This window comes from Hippocampus bargibanti, linkage group LG12 (assembly GCF_051943395.1).
Source record: "Hippocampus bargibanti isolate YZ-2025 linkage group LG12, ASM5194339v1, whole genome shotgun sequence".
NCBI classification, from domain to species: Eukaryota; Metazoa; Chordata; class Actinopteri; order Syngnathiformes; family Syngnathidae; genus Hippocampus; species Hippocampus bargibanti.
In genome coordinates, this window is record NC_142745.1 from 8,021,320 (window position 1) to 8,041,976 (window position 20,657).

General features: G+C 41.5%; 1 protein-coding gene across 2 annotated transcripts in view; it reads left to right on the plus strand.

The window, feature by feature from the left end:
• The window catches only part of gdf11 (growth differentiation factor 11), a 24,496-nt gene extending 6,328 nt beyond the window's left edge, over window positions 1-18,168 (plus strand). Inside the window, exons 2-3 of one of the 2 annotated variants that reach the window (XM_089011145.1) lie at window positions 11,667-12,040; window positions 14,548-18,168. In XM_089011145.1, the coding sequence (XP_088867271.1) occupies window positions 11,667-12,040; window positions 14,548-14,928 (755 nt within the window). In that variant the 3' untranslated portion in view covers window positions 14,929-18,168. The remainder of the gene's footprint in view (window positions 1-11,666; window positions 12,041-14,547) is intronic. The other variant, XM_089011146.1, reaches the window with a different exon arrangement.
• Window positions 18,169-20,657: the final 2,489 nt, after the last annotated feature.

Here is a 20,657-nt window from a genome sequence, read left to right on the forward strand (position 1 = left end):
TAAATACAAGGACTGTCAACACACATGGACGCTAGAACACACACGCGTTCACAAACACACACAGTCGCACACACACTCAAGAGAAAAGTTCTCCTATTGACAAAAAGGGTCACAGAGTTCACAGCTATGTGATATATTCAAGAAGAGACTATTAGCCTCATCAGGTCTCTTTCTTTGGCAGCAAAGACGAACCGGTAGTAACTTGAACACTTATCCCCCCCCCCCCCACCACACACACATCCACCAACCACTCCCAAAACAAAACAAAAAACAAAACAAAACCAAAAAACAAGTCCTTTATAGTGTTGACCCTATAAAAAGGGTCATTTCCTGAAGGTGCAGGAACCATAAAAATTAAGAGGTAGAGCGCTAAAAGGACAGAGAAGAAGAAGCCGGACTCTCTGTCTTCATCTCACTGGTCACCAGTCGGTGACTACGTGAGGTTTTTATAGATTTATTTATTCCATGGAGGTCTCAGTTTGACGATGACACTTGTTCACCTTGTGTTGTGGCCACCATCAATAGCTAGACTCCAAGGGGAAGATTGCGGTTGAATTGTTTGGCCGGCGGGGCACGACCGCTTTGTTTAAAAAGAAGTGAAAAGTCAAGAAAGGTCTGCAGGACTGTTCAAATTGCACAACGTGCTGTCAACTTTATGGCTAGTAAATTTCAAAGGGACCAAAGTCTATTAATACAAGGACAAAATTTCCCTAGGACCTCTGGAATCTCGCTCCCTCCACCCTCCTTCCTCTATTCCCACGCACCTCTGGACTCGTCCCCTATTGGCTGTCTTCTCTTGCTTTATTTGCGTGTAGTGCTTCGGCATTTAACAAATACAGGGTGACCCCCCCCCCCAACTCTAATTTGCCCCATTTCTTACTGTTTTGTCCGAATGAAATGAAACTTTGGTAGTAACGAGTTAATTATATTGAAAACATCACATCAAAACACTAAGGTCTTTGGCATTTTTTCTCCTTTCTATAGCATATGTTCTAGATGGCCACCATTTAGCTTCGTGCATTTCTCGAGACGCGGCACAAAATTGTCCATGACGTTCTTACGGACTGAATTGGTCCATCTACCCGTCGCTCATGAGCAAGTTCTGGTTCCAGCAATACGGAGCAAGTTCTTACACCTAAAACCTGTCCCGAGATTGGCTGAAAGAGAACTTCGGAGGCCGAGTGATCTGTCTCAAGACTGATTTTGAGTGGGCACCTCATAGCCCGGACATAAGCCCCCCCCAGATTATTTTTCTTTGGGGCTATCCTAAGGACAGAGTCTATGCAGGGAAACCCAGAACCGCCATGGAACTCTATAAAGCCATCAGGGAGGAGATGAGGGCCATTACTAATTCAGTGTGTAAGAACGTCATGGACAACTTTCTTTTTGGGTCACCCTGTATGGGACCAAAATTGTTATCATCAAAAAAATCTGGGGGTCTTAGATCCGGGCTATGGGGTGCCCACTCAAAATCAATCTTGAGACTGATCACTCGGCCTCCGAAGTTCTCTTTCAGCCAATCTCGGGATATTTTTGAGCTGTGAGAACTTGCTCTATCTTGCTCGAAAAAGAACTTGCATGAGCGACGCGTAGATGGACTAATTCAGTCTGTAAGAACGTCATGGAGGACTTTGTACTGTGCCTCAAGAAATGCACGGAGCTAAATGGAGGCCATCTAGAACATATGATGTAGAACGGAGAGAAAAAGGCGAAATACCCCAGTGTTTTGATGTGATGTTTTGAATATAATAAACTTGTTATGACCAAAGTTTCATTTCATTCGGGCAAAATACGTACTAAGAAACGGGGCCAAATTAGACTTGGGGCCCTTTCTTTTTGGGTCACCCCGTATGGGACCAAAATTGTTATCATCATCAGGATGTATATTAAATAAAGGTTGGCGATGCGGTGTCGCTAACAAATCGAGAAAAAAACCCAAAAACTATCACTGGCTGGGTGCTGCGTAGCTACTCTGTGAAACATTTTGCGGAGTGTGCAACCAAAGGAGTTAGGTGCATCTTGACTCGTGCTGTGTGTACGATAGGGGGTGGAGGAATGAAGGCAGCGACCCCGTAGGGAGCAACAAGCGGCCCAGCTCTATCCTAAAGGGACAGAAATCATGCAAGGGTTTTATAGGTACACTTAAAAAGACTCGAAACATATGGTTGGTTTCACTAATAAAGGAAATAATTACTTCGGAGCAGTAATTAAGCCCTGTGTAGGGACTTGGCTATGAGAGGTGGGGGGGATGTGGTAGGAGGAGTGAGAAGATAAAATGGAGATCACTGAGGGATTATTGTTGATGATAGCGTTCAGCCTCCGTGTGCTCATATAGGAATCGGTTTATGGTAGAATCCATTAAAACTAAGGGGCGTTAAAGCGGGCGGGGGGGGGGGGGGGGTTCAGTGTGGGCATAATGTTGGATCCTCCGAGGGGAGGGAGCAAATGTGTAGGAAGGAAGCACAATTAATAGCAGATTACCTCATTTTTATCTTATGAAAATTTAATTAGCTCCATTTCAGGAACAAAAGTAGGGGGGGGGGCAGCCTTTTTCTGTATATATCGTCGCAGCACGCTGTGAGCGCCATTATGAACCTTATGGAGATGCATGGCTCAATGATGCTTTTGGGATTTCCACTTTTATCATATAATGTACGATTGAATAAAGGGAGTGCTTTTTGCACTGTATCAATATCCTCAATCAGTATTCGGGCCCCCAAAAAAACTAAAATAAATAAATAAAATGAACTCACCTGCAGCGCCAACGGGTGTGAGGAAAGGATTTACAGCAATTTACCGTATTTTCTGGTGTAAAAGGCGCTCCCAAAAGCCTTCATTTTCTTCAAAAGTTGGCCCTGCACCTTATATGTGAAGTCATATTGAGCCACAACAGGTCTTGCAACTATTGTCAGTAGCTACTAACTACATTTCCCCTGTGGAAGAAATAGTGTATAACCGCAACCTCCACTGTAGCACCTTATAATGTGGTGTACCTTATATTTGAGAAACTTTATATATTTCTGTATTATATTTGGAAAACTTTTTTCATTCATTGAAGGTGCGCCTTATACTCCGGTGCGCCTTATATATGGAAAAAAATGAAAATACACCATTCATTGGGGATGTGCCTTATACTCCCTTGCGCCTTATACACCGGAAAATATGGTCCAGTGATATCTCGGTTTAGGAACCCCTTGGCTTATGAACGTTTTGGTTTACGAACGTTAAATTTAGACAAATTTTACCTTGGCATACGAACATTTTTCGGGATACACACGGAGCTGCCTCAAACAGTGATGTGTCGTTCGCGAACGAGCCCGTTCTTCTAACAACAAAATGGCAGACGAGTGTTTTTGTCCTCTATTGCCCGCCCCCAGTCTTCGGTTAAAGCCACGTGATTGGTCAAGAACACAGTAGTGAGGGGGGGTTTAAACATTAAAGAGACAGGCAGACAACAGTGAGAGAGTTTCAACTTTGATAGTTGAAAGGCAGAGTGTAGACTACAAGGTTAAAATATCCCATCAATCAGGCTCCACAAACAACCCGCATAAGCCATCTGTACACTTGATGCAAAAAGCTATCAACCCAACTAAACAGAACACAATTGATGAGGAACTAGATAAAATTATCACAGAGAAAGCACCTACAAAGGATCATTCCTCAAGATGGTTAAAGAACGTTACGTTTCTCATCAAGTGTTTAATGCTGAGGAAACTGGCCACTCCATTCCATCAAGCTATCAACGACCATCACAAAGGTAAATAAAACCACTTTATTATACAGTACAGTTTATTTCTTTAATTAAAATACCATAACACATTTATTATACATACAATAAGGTATATATTGTGTAGTTTTAAGGATTAGAAAGTAGAAAATTATGTTTTATGGGGACCTGGGAACGGATTATTCTCATTTTAATGGTTTCCTATGGGAAATTAATTTTTGGGATACACACTTTTTACCTTACACACTCTGTCTGGGAACCAATTGAGTTCATAAGCCAAGGTATCACTGTACTTTAAACTCAACTAGCCAGTGCACGTCTCCAGCAGTTGGGTTTTATTTTAGTTTTTTTGAAAGAGTATAGGATCAAAGCATCCTTTTCACCAGTGGATCAGGGACGTCATGGTGGAATATGCACGCCTGCTGCAAGGTAAATGTTGAAAGCAAACACGAAGCTGTAGCATCCCCAAAAAGTGACTGTCTCAGATCTCCTGTCCCGTGTAAATCCGCTTCAATTCCAAGCCGTGACAGTTCCACATACGCATTGACGCTCTGCGCTGACGCTCCTTTCTTCTCATCGCGGGTTCCTCAAGCTATAAGTTACATTGAAATGTTTCTGTTATTGTTCAAATCATACGAATATGACCTGTTTACTATTAGTCCTCAAATCATTCAATGTCTAGCCAAAATTTAATGAACATGATTTGTTTTTTTGCAGACAAAAATAGAAGTTTGGGAAATAGACCAGTGATGCCTCACAACCAAAGACAGGCGGTGAGAGTAGTATGCTTTCTGCTGTCCAGCTGGCCACCTTATTGCAGTTCACTGCACCCTGCACTACCCCACCCCTTTCCAATCACCCCGCACCCCCGCCCGAATGTCCTGCTGGACATGTCCAGGTGCTTTAAAATGAAAGCACATCCCAAAGTAAATCTAAAAACTTCAATTGAATTGAATTTTGGATCGGTTTGCCTCTGTTTGGAGTCAACCGTGGTGCATGTTCTGCGTTTTTGTGTTGTTCCGCCGTTCTCTGTGTTTGTGTGCACTCAGCTAGAACAGGGAGCATTAGGAGGTGTCTTTTGTTGCTCCTGGGGGGCTACTGTGCTGAGTCCTAATAGGAGTCTTGTGCCTGCCGTTGTCCCAAGGGAGGGCTTCTGAATGAGGGGGTCTAACTTCACACTCCCACCACACGCATTACCCCCCCAGCCCCCACCACCTCCACTCACGGCTCAAGCCCGGCCTCCCCCACCACCTTCTCCTGTCCCATGGGACTGGCCGAGAGACAAAGAGGGAGTGGGGCTGCGGTGGGATGGGATGTGTTTTTTTTCAGGCAGGGGTGGGGGGGCTACACTATGGCCCTGTCTTATTAGAAGGGTCGTGAACGTGTCACGATGATTAATATGCCGAGGTGCGTGGGGATACCCTAGAGTCACATTTATTCAGCATGACGGCTGCCGAACGCACACTCGCCACAAAATGGCACATTTGCATTTCCCATTAAGGAAAGAAAATATAGAAATAAATATGCAAATTCAACTCCTATCTAGATTTATACCGTGATGTTCTCTCCGTTTGGACCTTAACAATAGATGACCATTTTTCTGTGTGTACTTTCACCTGAATGGCTTCATGTAAACAAATATTCACAGCTGCCATTTTGAGTTGCGCTTAAAGAGTGAACTCATTTTTACTGCCTGAATAAAGTTACAAATGAGGACCAGAATCCAACATCCCTGTCTCAGGAAGCCACTGCTTTATCCGGAAACTATGCTTCCTGATGCTCACCTCATCCAATCCAGGATCCTATTCTGTGCAAGAATAAAGTTTCAGAAGTTGACAAAGAGGAAAAGAAAGGGAGCATGTCACAAAAATGTGAAATACAATCAAACTCTTTGAGCTAGCCTATTTTTATAATAGCTACAGCATAACATCCCTTCGCTAAATGCTTTTAACAGTTCACTAGCTGAACTCAACGCCAACGTTGCTCCATGTGATTATTTCAAACTTTTAAATTGCCCTTTGTCTCCTATTAAACTGGACGGCTTGGTGAATAAAGCCCTTATATTCTATACTTTCACGTATATAGAAGGCTGCCGGCTAACTGTGCGTCACAGGTTCCCTGGGAATCAAGCAGATGCTTGATAGGCCTACCTGCAGGCCTGCTGCGCTTCGGCAGTAAAATTCATGCGCTGCGTATTTTGCAATTGTACCACGGGGAAATAAGCTGCTGTTGTAATGAAACATGGGCAGGAAAGGCAAACAAGGTTATTTCCTTTGGAAAAACACAGCATCTGTTAATACTTTTCTTGACGTTTTAACATTACGTAAAGAGAAAACAGCGCTACAGTTTTTTTTACGTGACTGATATAATTTTAATGAGTGCTTAAAAATAGTGTTTAAAAATAGTAACAATATGTTATTAGTACATGCAAATCATTTTATTTAAACAAGAGACTGTGCTTTTTCTCAATACATTTGAATGGGATAAAACTGATGTTGCTATTTTAGCTTTGCATTACACATGTGGCCCCATTACAAATAATTCCTGACACCTGCTTGATAGGCATGTATAGTTTTATAAATAAAGTGGTCATCAATTTGTTTTGTTTTTAACTAATTCACTGCCGTTCCTAAATTTATTCGGGAATTGAAAAGTGTGATGTGGAGCGCCATTCCCGAGTTTGTTTGGGTTTTGGTTTTTCTTGGAGGGGGTGCCGATGAAGCGCTGCTCAGACCACTGGAAATGTTATTTCACTTCCACAAGGGGGCATCATTTCCCTTTATTCCATGTTAGTGCAACTATCTATCTATCTATCTATCTATCTATCTATCTATCTATCTATCTATCTATCTATCTATCTATCTATCTATCTATCTATCTATCTATCTATCTATCTATCTGGCAGGCTAGCTAGCTATTTGCTATCTATTTGCCCTGTCGCTGGGCGGTTGCTATCTAACTAGCTATCTATTAGCTATTTAGCTGGCTAGCTTTCTAGCTGGCTATATATTAGCTATCTATTAGCAATCTATTAGCTATCTATTAGTTAGATAGCTGGCCTTCTATCTATTTGAGTTATTCCGGGTTGAGTGAACACTGGTGTATGTGGCTGCTGCTGCTCACCCGCAGAAAAACCTGTGATTGTAAAGTGATCTTGAGAGTTTTCAAAGGCGCTTAAAAATGAAATGTATTATAATTGTTATTATTAATTGTTCCAGCTTCAGCTTTTGTTAAGGCGCTATATCAACCCATATCTATGTATTGCATTATATTTTGGACAGCCACCCTCATTTTATTTTGATGATGATACTAGTGCAGCGTGTTTGACCGGAAACAAATTCCTTGTGTGTTGTACATACTTGGCAATAAAGATGATTCTGATTCTGATTCTGATTTTACGCTCATATAACTCCAGACCAATATAATGAACTCTTTTTTTCTGATAAAAGAAGAGACTCTAAGGTTTCTTACGCTGTATTGAATACTTATGTAGTCCTAAAACTCAATACAGGTAACATATGTCTTACGACCGAGTTCCGTTCCGACCAAATGGTCGTAAGTCGAAATAGTCATAAGTCGAAATCCATTCAAAATGTTGAATACAGACTCGGAGGCTAAATGAAATGCAAAATCCCCCTCTGGTGCCATTACACGGTTGATTTCTGTGCGAGAGTGAGATACTGGCTGCCTGGCCAAAATTGTCCTACGTGTTGCTGGCCTGCTTGCGCGTTGCGGTGCCAGGCGTAGTATTAAAATAAAAAAATAGGGTCATGGTTGTAAGTATGGGTGGTCGTAAATCGAGCTGGTCGTATGTCGGATGTTACCTGTATTCTGTCGCCCTGGCACTGGAGTGGACACATTTTTGCACATCGTGTGGTAGTGAATGAGTTCACACAGCACTCAGGATTCTTCTGGGTTCCTCTACACTCCGTCATCACGGCCATCTTGTTGTTGTTCACATCTTTAAAACAGATATCCACTTGCTGACATTTGTCAGCTTGGGAAATTGGGTGAAAAAATGTGGCAGTCACATTGAGACCACAATAGTGTAGCCGTTTTAGCTGTTTTGAAAAGAATTGCATTTTTGGCCTCCAAAATTGCCAAATCAACAGATATTATTTTTGATATGTGTTATTAGTTGATTGGCTTTTAGTGAAGTGTTCCCTTGTTAGTGTGATACTCAATGCAAACATGTATCTCACATTATACAATTAGTTTGATTCAAATCAACGTAAAATATAAAAATATGGAATACAATTTGGGAAATGAAACTTTGATGCTCTTCGCTTTGGCATCAGGAACAAAGCTTGAAGGCGTTCAGGTCTCCCACTCTTTTTTATTTTTGTGCTTTACAAGCAAAACTCCCTTTCCCCAAGTGAAACACTGCCATAATCTGCTGCGTAATAAAGCTGGAGGCTTTCCTCCTCCTCCTCCACCTTCTTCTCCTCCTACCAGAGCAGTTACAGGATCTATAAAGCCAACAAATTGAATTCATCAATGAAGTCATTGTTTGACGTGACATTGCTCATATGTCGGGCATGTGTGTTTAATAAAGGTCCCAACTAATTGACTTGTGCTTCTCGGGTTACTCCTCCTGGAGAATAACTAAAAAAAAAAAAAAAAAAACAGCCATCACGCCTTTGCAGTGTTAGGCGCCTTGTTTGCTTTGAACAAAAGCAAACTGTTGCCGCCTTCATCGATCCAAAACAACAACTCGTCATCGTTAAGTAAACCCCCAAGCAAACCCTGGAATCATTCATTCGCAGCGCTGTGCTGATGAGCAAACACGTTAATTACGGTGACCTCGGTGACCCACCAAAAAGGAACATATTGTTTGCCCAGCGTGAGACACTGTATTATTTCCACCCACTAATGACTCGGCCTGGACATACAGGCTGAAGGATTACGTCTGTCCCTCGGCTTGGCCCTTATTCAACTCTTCTAATGGACAGTCCATCCGTAATTCAGTGAGTTCATATCACTCAATGAGTGGCCGTAATGTAATTATGACCCTTATTGAGTCTCTTTTTTTCCGTAAGCGTTCTCCAATGGTTTGCCCATGACAGTTTTGGACTTTTGTCTCCGCCCTAATCAAAACAAAAACAAATGGGAGGCCTATTGGGCTCACTTGTGCACCGCCGATTTCCAATGTTTCATCATTGAAAAGGCGTGTTGCGAAGAAAGGACGTATTAGCATTACCATAGGGTCGACCTTGACCTTCAAACTCAATCTGGCTATTAGGTGTCACCCCTCCCCGGCACCCCTGAGATGTAAAGAGGCTGACAGTTTTGACCCCTGATCTCATTTCTTAACTAGGCTGAGGTGCCAAATAACCTTTTGACCCAGGAAGCGTTTGCAGGTTGCCCAGCAACCTCCGATTGAGCAATGATTGACAAGTCCATGCGCATATTTATCTTTTCTTTTTCTGACAACAGTCCATCGCTAAACAAACACACAGTATGTGGCAGTTTATTCACTTATTTCTTGTATTAGTGTCAAATATGCTTAAACTCAAATGGACGGATAAAATGTTCTATTGTAGTGTGTTAGCGCATTATTATGCCTGATGGATGCGGAATAAATTTCCCTTAATAAATGAACACTTTACATGGAAATGAATGTATGAATGCAATGGATGGGTGTCATTATATCAGATGAAGCTCTATGTAAATGAACCGCTGTGCACATTTGACATGTGGTGCCAAATGCGGAAAAACGCAAGGGGATCATGACAGGAATAAATCTGCCTATTTCAAATGACACCTCATTCTTTGACATGCACCTTAATTCGATGCCAAAGTAGATTTGCTACTAGGCTGGACTTCTGATCTTGGGAGGAGGAAAAATAAAATGTAATTTTGCTCGTTGTAATGTCGGGGTAGACCATTTCATTATAACTGACTGACCCAGGGGAATCTAAGGTTACCATCTGGACACTAGCCACCGTCACAGATTCCTGTTTTAATATGCAAATTTGTTTTTGTAGCCCTCATATGGTCAACCGACTCGGTTGGTAGTAACTAAATGATACTGTAGACCGTTTGCATCACTTTGCTTGAATATATGAGTGACTGAACTGTGAGTGAGATCCCGGCTTATACAAAATAAAAGTCATACAATAATTCAATCAGAAATGTTGAATTGGATGCAAATACGTCAGTGCGTCAGCAGTCCTGACATGCAGTGCGCATGTGGCGTGAGATGACTCACTGAGCGGGGGACCGTGTTGACACAACTGTTGGCGTGTAAGTACACTCAGAGTGGCAAGTGTAAGAAGTCACAGTGCTGTTAAACAACTTGGGTGGAGTTGGGATGTCTTGGTTGGACAGTAGCATTGGAACTAAGTGATGCCTTGTATCTTTCTCAGTTTACTTGAATGAGGATTTTGTTTGGCTGAAAGTATAGGGTCATTTCCAGTGTTCTATCAAAAAAAAAAGAAAAAAAAAGAAACATCATTTCCACGTAAAAGGATCTGCAATGTCAATACTGTCTTTCACGATATAAAGAAATAATACTAATGTGTCAAAAAGAAAATGCCAGGAACATGACTTGCTTATGATTGACAAAAAACAGCCAACTCAGAAAAAACAATGTCATTTGGCATTCATCCATCCATCCATCAATCCATCCACCCACTCAAAAGCCATCCATCCATACATCCATCCATTCACCCAAAATCCATCCATCATCCACCCACAATACATCCATCCATCCATCTATCCGTCCACCATGCATCCATCCATCCATCCATCTATCCACCCATCTAAAATCCATCCATCCACCCACCTACAATCTGTCCATTATCCATCCACCCATGCACCCATCCATTCATCCTACAATCCATTCATCCATCCACCATGCATCAATCCATCCATCCATTCATCCATCCATGCACCCATTCATGCATCCATCCATTCATCCATCCATGCACCCATCCATTCATCTGTCCATCCATCCATTCATCCTACAATCCATCCATCATCCAATTATTCATCCATCCATCCACGCATACATCCACCCACCTAAAATCCATCCACCCATTCATTCATCCTGCAATCCATCCATCCATTCATTCATCCTGCAATCCATCCATCATCCAACCATCCACCCATCCATCTATCCACCCACCTAAAATCCATCCATCCATCCATCCATCACAGTGCAGAGATCGAAGCCACGATCTCCGGACTGTGAGGTTGACATGCTAACCACTGGACCTCTAAAATAACCTCCTCGGCACCTTCCAAATTACATTTAACAATGTCGCAAGTGTCTATTATAAATAGAGCATGATGCTAAAGCCGCCTTTGATTTTGTTTGTCATAAAGTTAGCATCAGTCCACTAAGTAGTGCCCTCATAAGTGGTGTGAATGGTTGTCAGCAAGATAAGTTCAATCGATGGTGACGTGTGTGTTCATTTAACATGAATCTGAATATGTTTATTCTGAGCATTGACATATTCCCAGTAGTGAGAGGGTGTGGACACTTGATTTTTTTTTTGTATTCATTTCAGTAGTACTGGTTGTAAATTAGACTATGATGGAAATTATTTTGAAATGTTTTATTTTGGTCCCTTTTTGCATCACAAAAACCTACTGTTGAATAGGGGTGTGGAGACTTTCTCTATCCACTCTATGGCAACACGTTTTGCCAGCATAAAATTGGAGCAGATATTAGTTACGGAATAACCTAGAAAACAATATGTAATGTGTCTTCCTTCTCAGGACCAGCACGATGTAAAATAGTAAAATACAATTTATTTTGTGTTTGCAATGTTTTTTTCCCCCTTTGTGATTGATGAAAACTGCATTGTCACTGGTGTGCAAAGTGACATGGCGTGATAGAGTGGCGGCCTTGACATCCACAGATTGAACTATTTTTAGTATTTAAGTAGTGAAAGTATTTTTCACATATTAACTACTGTTCTCTTTCTCACAGCAGAGCCGCTGGTGCAGGTGAACGGGAAACCCAGCTGCTGCTTCTTCAAGTTCAGCCCCAAACTCATGTTCACCAAGGTTCTGAAGGCCCAGCTCTGGGTGTATCTACGTCCTTTGCAGCAGACTTCCACCGTTTACCTGCAGATCCTGCGACTCAAGCCCGTGACGGACCAGGGCAGCCGTCATATCCGCATTCGTTCGCTGAAGATCGAGCTGAACTCCAGAGTGGGACATTGGCAAAGTATTGACTTCAAGCACGTGTTGCAGAACTGGTTCAAACAGCCTCACACCAACTGGGGAATCGACATCAATGCCTTTGATGAGAGCGGCAATGACCTGGCCGTTACCTCGCTGCGACCCGGGGAGGAGGGGCTGGTAAGGACCCTCAGACCTGTCCCAGGGACGTGGGGCCCCTTTACGCACATTTGAGGCATTCTCGACTCTCAATTTAATGCAAACAAGGATAACAACGTCATTATGATGATGTCAGATTTTATCATTGTCATGTTTTTGAATTAGCGCATGAATCTCTCAGGAACTATTCGACACTGGGCAGTTTAGCTCGATATATTGTGAAAATAATGCAGACGTTTAGAGAGAAAGGAACCACAATTGGTAAGACCCGTCAAAATCAGATAACATCAGGAAGTAGAAACATCCATCCGTCTATCCATGCGTCTATCCGTCTGCCCATCCGTTCATCCATCCATCAATCATTCATCCAGCCGTCCATCCACCATCCGTCCGTCCATTTGTCTGTCCGTCTGTCCATCCGTTCATCCATTCACCATCCATCCAGCAGTCTTTCATCCATCCAGCCGTCCATCCATCCATCCATCATCCATCTGTCCGACCCCCCTTCCACCATCCATCCATCCATCCATCCATCCATCCATCCATCCATCTGTCACTCCGTCCGTCCATCCCTCCCTCCCCCCTCCTTCCCTCCCTCCCCCCCTCCTTCCCTCCCTCCATCCATCCATCCTTCCATGCATCCATCCCTCCAGCCATCCATGCATCCATTGACCAATAATAATTTACTCAGTCGTCAACGTGTGACTGTCATCTTAGTACATCCTGCAATTTAGTTATTGGAATATTTTAATATATGCTGGCTATACACAGCAAAAATACGAATATGTACCACATGGATACACATGCATCATAAAATGTTATGGGATTCAGCTTCATATCTGTATCATTTGTCATGCCAAGTTGAGCAACTATCGTCTCGCACCGACAATACTGAAGGAATGCTTCTTGAACCCCTCCCAGTAATAGAGGTTCGACAAAAGTACACATGTACTGGTCGGGTGCTGTTTTAAGGCACTATCTAAATTCTAAATCAACATGTATTGTATGTGTACAAGGACTGACTGGCATGATTGTAACTTGTTCTTACTGCCCCCAAGTGGCTACCACAAAAAACTGATCTAAAACGTTATATAAAAACTGAGGTTTAGATTCACATTGAACAAATGAATGACAATTGTTGTTAAAAAAAGGCGCACAATTAAGATTAAACAGAATTGTCTTGTTAAATGATATAACAATTAAAAGTAGTTGCTGCAATTTAAAATCTTTAGCCCTTGATTGAGTGCAGACATAAACTATTGGGTTTTGTAAATAATTGCCAAGTGGTTGTTGGATTGGATTGGATTGGATATGCCTTTATTAGTCTCACAGTGGAGAAATTTACATTTCACAGCAGCAAAGTGATGAAAGGAATGAAAGTAGAAAAACAAAATACATAAGCTACTGGAAAGGCAGCCAGTCTCGCGGCGCCGTCTTGAAGTCAAAAGAACAAAAAAAATAAAATAAATTGGGTCACATCTTAGATGTCACCTTTAGTTTCTTGGCTAAAGCGCTATTCATTATTATTCCTTAATAAGAAAAAAAAATGCAAAAGATCCAAAACAAAGGCAAGATCAAATAAGCAAAGAAAACATCATCTTCTAGAGATTTTTAACAATAAGGCCGAAAAGTGGTTTCACCCCACTGGCCTTTCAGTTTATATCTTCTTCATCATGCGTCAATGTCAAATTTATTGTCGTCCAGCTGGAATCACAGAGGGAAGAGACACCGTCACATATGATTTTACTTCCAAATAACCAGTCACATTAGATATCTTTATAAAAGTACCTGCCACCTGGTGTACCTAATGAAATGTCCACCTGGTAGTTGAAGACATTGAAGACAAAGTATGATTCACCGGTAGAAGGTGTAATGTGGCTTTAAATGAAAACAGATTTATATTGGTCTCATTTGTTGTCATTAGATCAACTTGGCACTTGACAGGGGTCTGCAGACTTTTTATGTCCACCATCACCAATATAGCTCACACTGAACACCAATTAAACCAAAGAAGAGTTTCCTCTAAATTAGAGAATGTGAGTTATTTCTGTGCTTTACGCTTTGCTATGTATAAAAAATGGAAGCCTAAGTTGCTGAAATACAAATAAGTTCAAAAGTGGAACAACCAGTGGTGGACTGGTTAGCATGTAACGGGTTTAATTCCACTTCCTGATTGGAGTTTGCATGTTGTCCTTATGCCTATGTGGGTTTTCTCTGGGTCCTCCAGTTTCCTCCCACATTACAAAAACATGCATGCAAAGCTGATTGAACACTCAAATTGTCCGTAGGTTTGTTTGTTTCTGTGTGCCCTGCGATTGTCTGGCAACCAGTTCAGGGTGTTCCCTGCCTATTACTCTAAGACAGCACGATACACTCCAGAAAATGGATATGTGGGTGGGTGGATTCTTTGTTTACGTTAACGGTTGTATTCCCACAAACAAAAAGCCAAGTCCTTTTGGAATCAAATACAAAAGTACTCACTTTATAACCACCTCTTTCTCTCGCCTCCCCCCCCCCCCTGTTTCCAGCAGCCGTTCCTGGAAGTGAAGGTTCTGGAGACGACCAAACGCTCTCGAAGAAACCTGGGCTTGGACTGCGACGAGCACTCCACCGAGTCCCGTTGCTGTCGTTACCCTCTGACAGTGGATTTTGAGGCCTTTGGCTGGGACTGGATCATCGCGCCCAAGCGCTACAAAGCCAACTATTGTTCGGGCCAGTGCGAGTATATGTTTATGCAGAAATACCCGCACACTCACCTGGTGCAACACGCCAACCCCCGCGGCTCGGCGGGGCCCTGCTGCACCCCAACCAAGATGTCGCCCATTAACATGTTATACTTCAACGATAAGCAGCAGATTATCCACGGAAAGATTCCTGGGATGGTGGTAGATCGATGTGGTTGCTCTTAGGCTGCGTTCACCATTCCCTTAAACCACCTTGAATGCGAATGAAGCTCTCCCCTGGCAACAGAAAACCATTCCTCGGCACCAGATTGGAAAAAAAAAAAAACAAGGGGTTCCATTTCCTGAAATTCAACTTGTAGAAAGTTCTGTGTGAAATAGGAATCAAAAAAACAAAACAAAACAAAAAACAAAAAAAAAACAAAAGTGACTCAGTGATGGAAATATATTTCATTAAGTGAACATATGGTGCGGCTTCAGAGAATGAGACAAACATATGTTTGATTTCTGTTGTTGTGTTTATAATGCTATCTTTGTGAAATGTCCATATAAGGTGGATGGAGATGGCAGGAGACTCAAGCATTTCCAGTCTGAAGTTTCAAGACATTTTAGTTCACAAACACTCTTCCTCGTGAGTGATCTACAAAAACAGGGGCAAACACTTCGACCGGAATTCACAGTTAACGAGAGGTTGAGAAATCCGGTACAATGTTCATTCCAGATGTCTAGAGATTTTGAAGAGATCCAAAACCAAACCCTTAATCTATAACACCTTAGTGTGACATTCTTGCATATCTACAAACCCTTTTTACTGTTGCTTTGATCTGTTTTATTTGGAGTCTTGTAAAAAAAAAAAAATCCTAAAAGCAGAAGCGTGAATGGAAAGTATGACGAGTTCTGCTCGAGCTTCAGATGTACAGTCAAGGCCAAAATGATTCATATGCTGGTCAAGTCTTGAGTTGAAGTGGATTTGTATTTGATGAATGGATGTTGTTTAGCTGCAAACGACACAAGAGAAAACAAAACAAAACAAAAAAAAAACGGTTTATATTATGAATTTTCAAAGTTTCCTTTAAATTATTTGCATCCTTGATGTTGTTGCCACTTAATGACAACCATTCAACGACTAACGTTGCACTTTAATTCAACATTTGGCAAAGGTATGAATAATTTAACTCGTTCACTGCCAAACGTGCAAAAATTTGTCCACTCCAGTGCCAAGGTTTTTGTCATTGTCACTCGAATTCCAAGACCCACAAAATATTGAGTTTTATGACTACATAAGCATCCAATACAGCGTTAGAAACCTTAGACTCTCTTCTTTCATCAGAAAAAAAAGAGTTCATTCGTAAGTTATTATGAGGCTGGAGTTATCTGAGCTTGAAATGGGGGCGGCTGTCCAAAATACATTGTAATATATCCACTTTGGTTTATAAAGCGCTTTAACAACAGCTGAAGCTCTAACAAAGCACTAACATGGAATAAAGAGAAATGCTGCCCCCTTGTGGAAAAGAAAAAAAAATTGAGACGTCATGGCCAGCGCTTTATTGGCACCCAAACAAGAAAAAAACATAACCCGAACACATTCGTCATATTTTCAATTCCCGAATAAATTTGTGAATGGCAATGAATGAGTTAAGACTTAATTCTAGATCGGGAAGCCGAGCATCAATCCTGACCTGATGTACGTCAACAAAAATGCCCAAGTAATTCTAATACATGAGCGCATGTTATCAAGCTAGCTGCTTCACTGACCATTAAGAAGCCTCGTTCAAATTAAAAGGCACTCCTAGCAGACAAGGCAAAAAAGACAATGTAGATCATGCCGCTAACCGCCATTTAGAAAACTGTATTTTGCCGCCCCCCCCCCCCCCACCTGCCCACCCACCCTTTTCCCAGTTCATTCTCATGGTGAATAATTGCTATTGTTAGTGCTTGAATACAGTAGAGATTAGTACATTATGCTCAAAGTGTGTCTTTGTCTCACGGATATCTTAGCAGAGATATCCGTTTGTTGTAAACGAAAGCACTATGCTGTTGGAAAAAGGAAGAGCCTTCTGACGTTATTATATATAAATGCTATATGTATATATTAAAATGAAAAAAGGCATATGAAAACCTTTTTTTTTTGGAGGGGCACTCTACCTTACCAACAATAAATTTTGCACTATGGCATGAGGAGGTAAAGTGTTATTTTGTGTTTTGACCAAGCACAAGCTAGCTTGAACGGTGTAGCCTCAAAGAAAGTAGTCAAAGCTTCTACCGAGGAATCCAACCGTGCGAAGGAGAAACTAGCAAGGGTATCACTCGTTGATGCCGTCACACTCGTCCTGGCTTTTGTCTGAAGCGGGGGCCTGTCCATTCCACACAAACTGTACATTCACTCCATTCTGGAACCCGGACTTCCTGTCCCGTACCAGCGGCCTGAAAGGCCTTCTTTTCCAAACCTCGGGTGACAAGTCATGTGTGATCTAAAAGTCTGGATTGACGAATACAGAATGCTTTAACTGCAAATGGCCCGCCCACTTACTTTACTACAAAGTTAGCGAGACTTTAGAGTCTGATTTGCCTTTTGTGTGTGTTTTAAGGGAAAGCGCCCATGTAAGAATGGGAGGAGTATCCAGGGATCGTTAGCCAAAGTAGAGGACGACATGTTGTGTGCTGTAACTTGTGTTGTTATCGCAGGAATTATGCTAGAACTTTTCAAAGGGAAGAAAATGCTGTTCGGGGCAGTGGTTGGAAAAGATTCAACTGGTCAATTGTCTATATTTATTAAAATTAATTACAAAGTCTGTCTACCTCACTTTAGCATGAAAAAGATAGCTTTTTAAAACTAACAAAAAAAGGATTGAAATGTGTAAATGAATCCTCATGGCCCCCCAAAAGAGCAGAAGAAAAACCACAGGGTCCCCGTACTCTCAGGCTGGGATGGACTTATTGACAGAATAACTGATGCTCATGTGTGCTAAGATGGAAATTAGCTCCGCTCGCCATGGCCTGATTATTGCTCAAGCCATTTTGAAATGTAGTCTTTGTATACTGGTATGCGTGCGAGTGGTTTCATAGAAATATATGAGAGTAAAAAGCCTCTATGTAAATAACAACCCACATGTTGACATTTATGATGTTTTGGACAGGTTCACCGCTTCTAATGTTTTTCATTCTTTGTGTAGTTTAAAAAAAAATCACCCCAATATTGTAGTTTAATGGTTGTGTATATGAATAACTGTTCAATTGATATGTTTGCCTTTGTTAATGTTTATTATCGTTTTCCTTTTGTACAATAAATCATTTATTTAGATTATGAGATTGGTGGTTTACTCCTTGGTATGATTTCGTGCCAATCAACAAGAGTTTGGAGTCGTACATGAAAAATAAACACACGTTTTTTCCTGTTTTTAGCTTTAGCTCTGGACGGTGCAGTGTTATGTTTCACTTTGCTGCGACACTGCATTTATTGCTGCCTTTGGTCTCCTCAAATAAAATGGGTCTCTTTACAATGGCCAACTGCATCATGTTGAGAAAAAAAGGGGGAATGTTGTTCTCCATTTTTATTTATTTTTTTGCGTGTCCAATTCCAAATGATGGGTTCAATTCTGCTCGTGTTGTTTCCATTGTAAAGTGGAAAACAGATGTCGCCAAACCAGGGTGAGATCATAAAAGACATTTCGCTCCCAATTTTGGTTTCATTTAAAGCTAATCTTTTTACATTTTACCCAGGATTGGATCAGAAAGAATATACAGTGAGACCTCAACTTACAAACACCTCAACTTACAAACTTTTCGTCTTACAAACGTCAAATTTATGAAAATTAAACCTTCTAATAAGCACTATTTTCATAATACACACCCACCACGGCTGGCGGAGTGATCTTCGGCGGAAGCACACGACTGAACAGCACCAGAGGTTAAGTTACCAACAGTCCTTATGGAAGGTGACTCTCCTTCCATAAGCCATCAACGACCATCAAAAAGGTAAATAAAACATTATTTTACAGCACAGTTTATTTCTTTAATTACATTCGTCATGTAATGCGCCTCTCTTTCCAAACAGCAATTCCCTTTGACCTTCGACCTCCAACGCCATTCCATCAAGCCATAAATGACCATCACAAATGTAAAGTGACTTTATGATACAATGCAGTGTATTTCTTTCATTACAATACAATAGCACATTTATTATACATAGAATAAGGTGTGTTGTGTGTAGTTTTAAGGCTTATTTAGTTGAAAAGTATATTTTATGGAAACTCGGGAACGGATTATTCCCATTTTAATGGCTTCCTATGGGAAATTCATTTTTGAGATACACACTTTTCGCCTTACACACTCTGTCTGGGAACCAATTAAGTTCGTAAATTGAGGTCTCACTGTACGTGGTTTCAAGTATCATATGATCAAATAACTGTTCCATATAAATGAAACTTTTAAAAGCTAAAACATGTGGTGAAAGAAACCAAGTCAATTTAGGAATAGCCTATCATTATCTTTTTACAATAGATATCACAATCTGTAAATTACGCCAGCCATTTTTTACTCAGAAAATTCAAGCTATTTATACCAGGAGAAAAAAAATCTATCGAAATTAAAATGAATGAAAATCTGCCAATTGCATACTGTTTTAATTTTCATATTGCAATCGTATTCATTGTTCGATGAACCATTGCTTGTTAATGCTTGTGAGTCGCTCTGCTTAAAATGTGATTTTTATTTGATTCTATTATCTATTGAGTCAGACTTTTTTTGCTAAAACAAGCTTTCTACATCGTGCTCCAACTTACCTCTATTTTCATTTTAAACTCTGAAATAGTCTAAAGATGTGTGCTCCCCCGCCCACTCGCCTCCACCCTGACCAGTTCCTTGTCCCACGCACACGCTAATATGGGCGACTGGTGGCGTGGTGCACCCGTGAAAAGGGTAGCGGTCAGCGGAGGTGGCAAGCGACGCATCCAGCGTGAGGCTAATTGGTGAAAGAGAGTGTTCAGAGGACAAAGGTTCAGTGTTGGGGTTGGAGTTGCCATTATTTGGATTTCATATAAGATCCAGGCTGACCCAATTAATATGCCACCTGATAGGAGGGCCTCTCATCAACCTAATTTAGAGAATCAAGAGGGGACAAATGAGAGTGAGAGCGAAGCCCTTTACGGATTCAAACGGACAAAGACCACCCAGTACAAGCTCCGAGAGCCTGATGCCAGCAATGACATAAACCTTTTGACAAATCCTTACTCGACATAAACAAACATTCACAGTCCCCTGCCTCTCGAGTTCATCAACGTGCCGCGAAGATCATCGCTTAGAGCCGCCCTAAATGGACAAGGGAGGACATTGATTGATGCTTTTATTGTTTTTCTGCCACATAAAGTTGAGTCGTACAAGTTGGATGTGACATGTTAAGGGTCCAACGGTGCACGTAAAAGCCTCACGTCGGCCAAACATCATGAACTCTGACCCGAGCGCGTTCAATAAAAGGATGCTAAGAAAGGCCCTTCTGAAACGATACAGTCCAACGGGAATATTGAACATGCCACAAAGCCCTCAAGAAAAGCCGCGAGGGGGGCAGGGAGCGTTTGGGAGGAGCTTTATGGCAATTAGCCATAAAGTTGAGAAAGAAGGTGAATTGGGGGCAAGCAGTGAATAGCGACAATTGCTGGACAGTGATCAGTCACACCTTTTTGTCTGGCTCGCCAACTGCTGTGTGTCGACTGAGAGGAACCGTTCAACAAAGATCACACGCGCAGGATTGGACAGAAGAATCTAACATGACAATAAAATCAAGTGGCAAATGAAGCAAGAAAAGTTGAGACCTGAAGCAACTTGTTTTATAATTGATATTTTTTCAATCAACCAACCTGTGTTGCTGTTATTTAAAGGACAACCGACGTCTCCGGACAAGTTGTGTCCATAATTTGTAAAATGGCTTCAAATGACTTCTACTGAGCGTATTTTACAAAGAT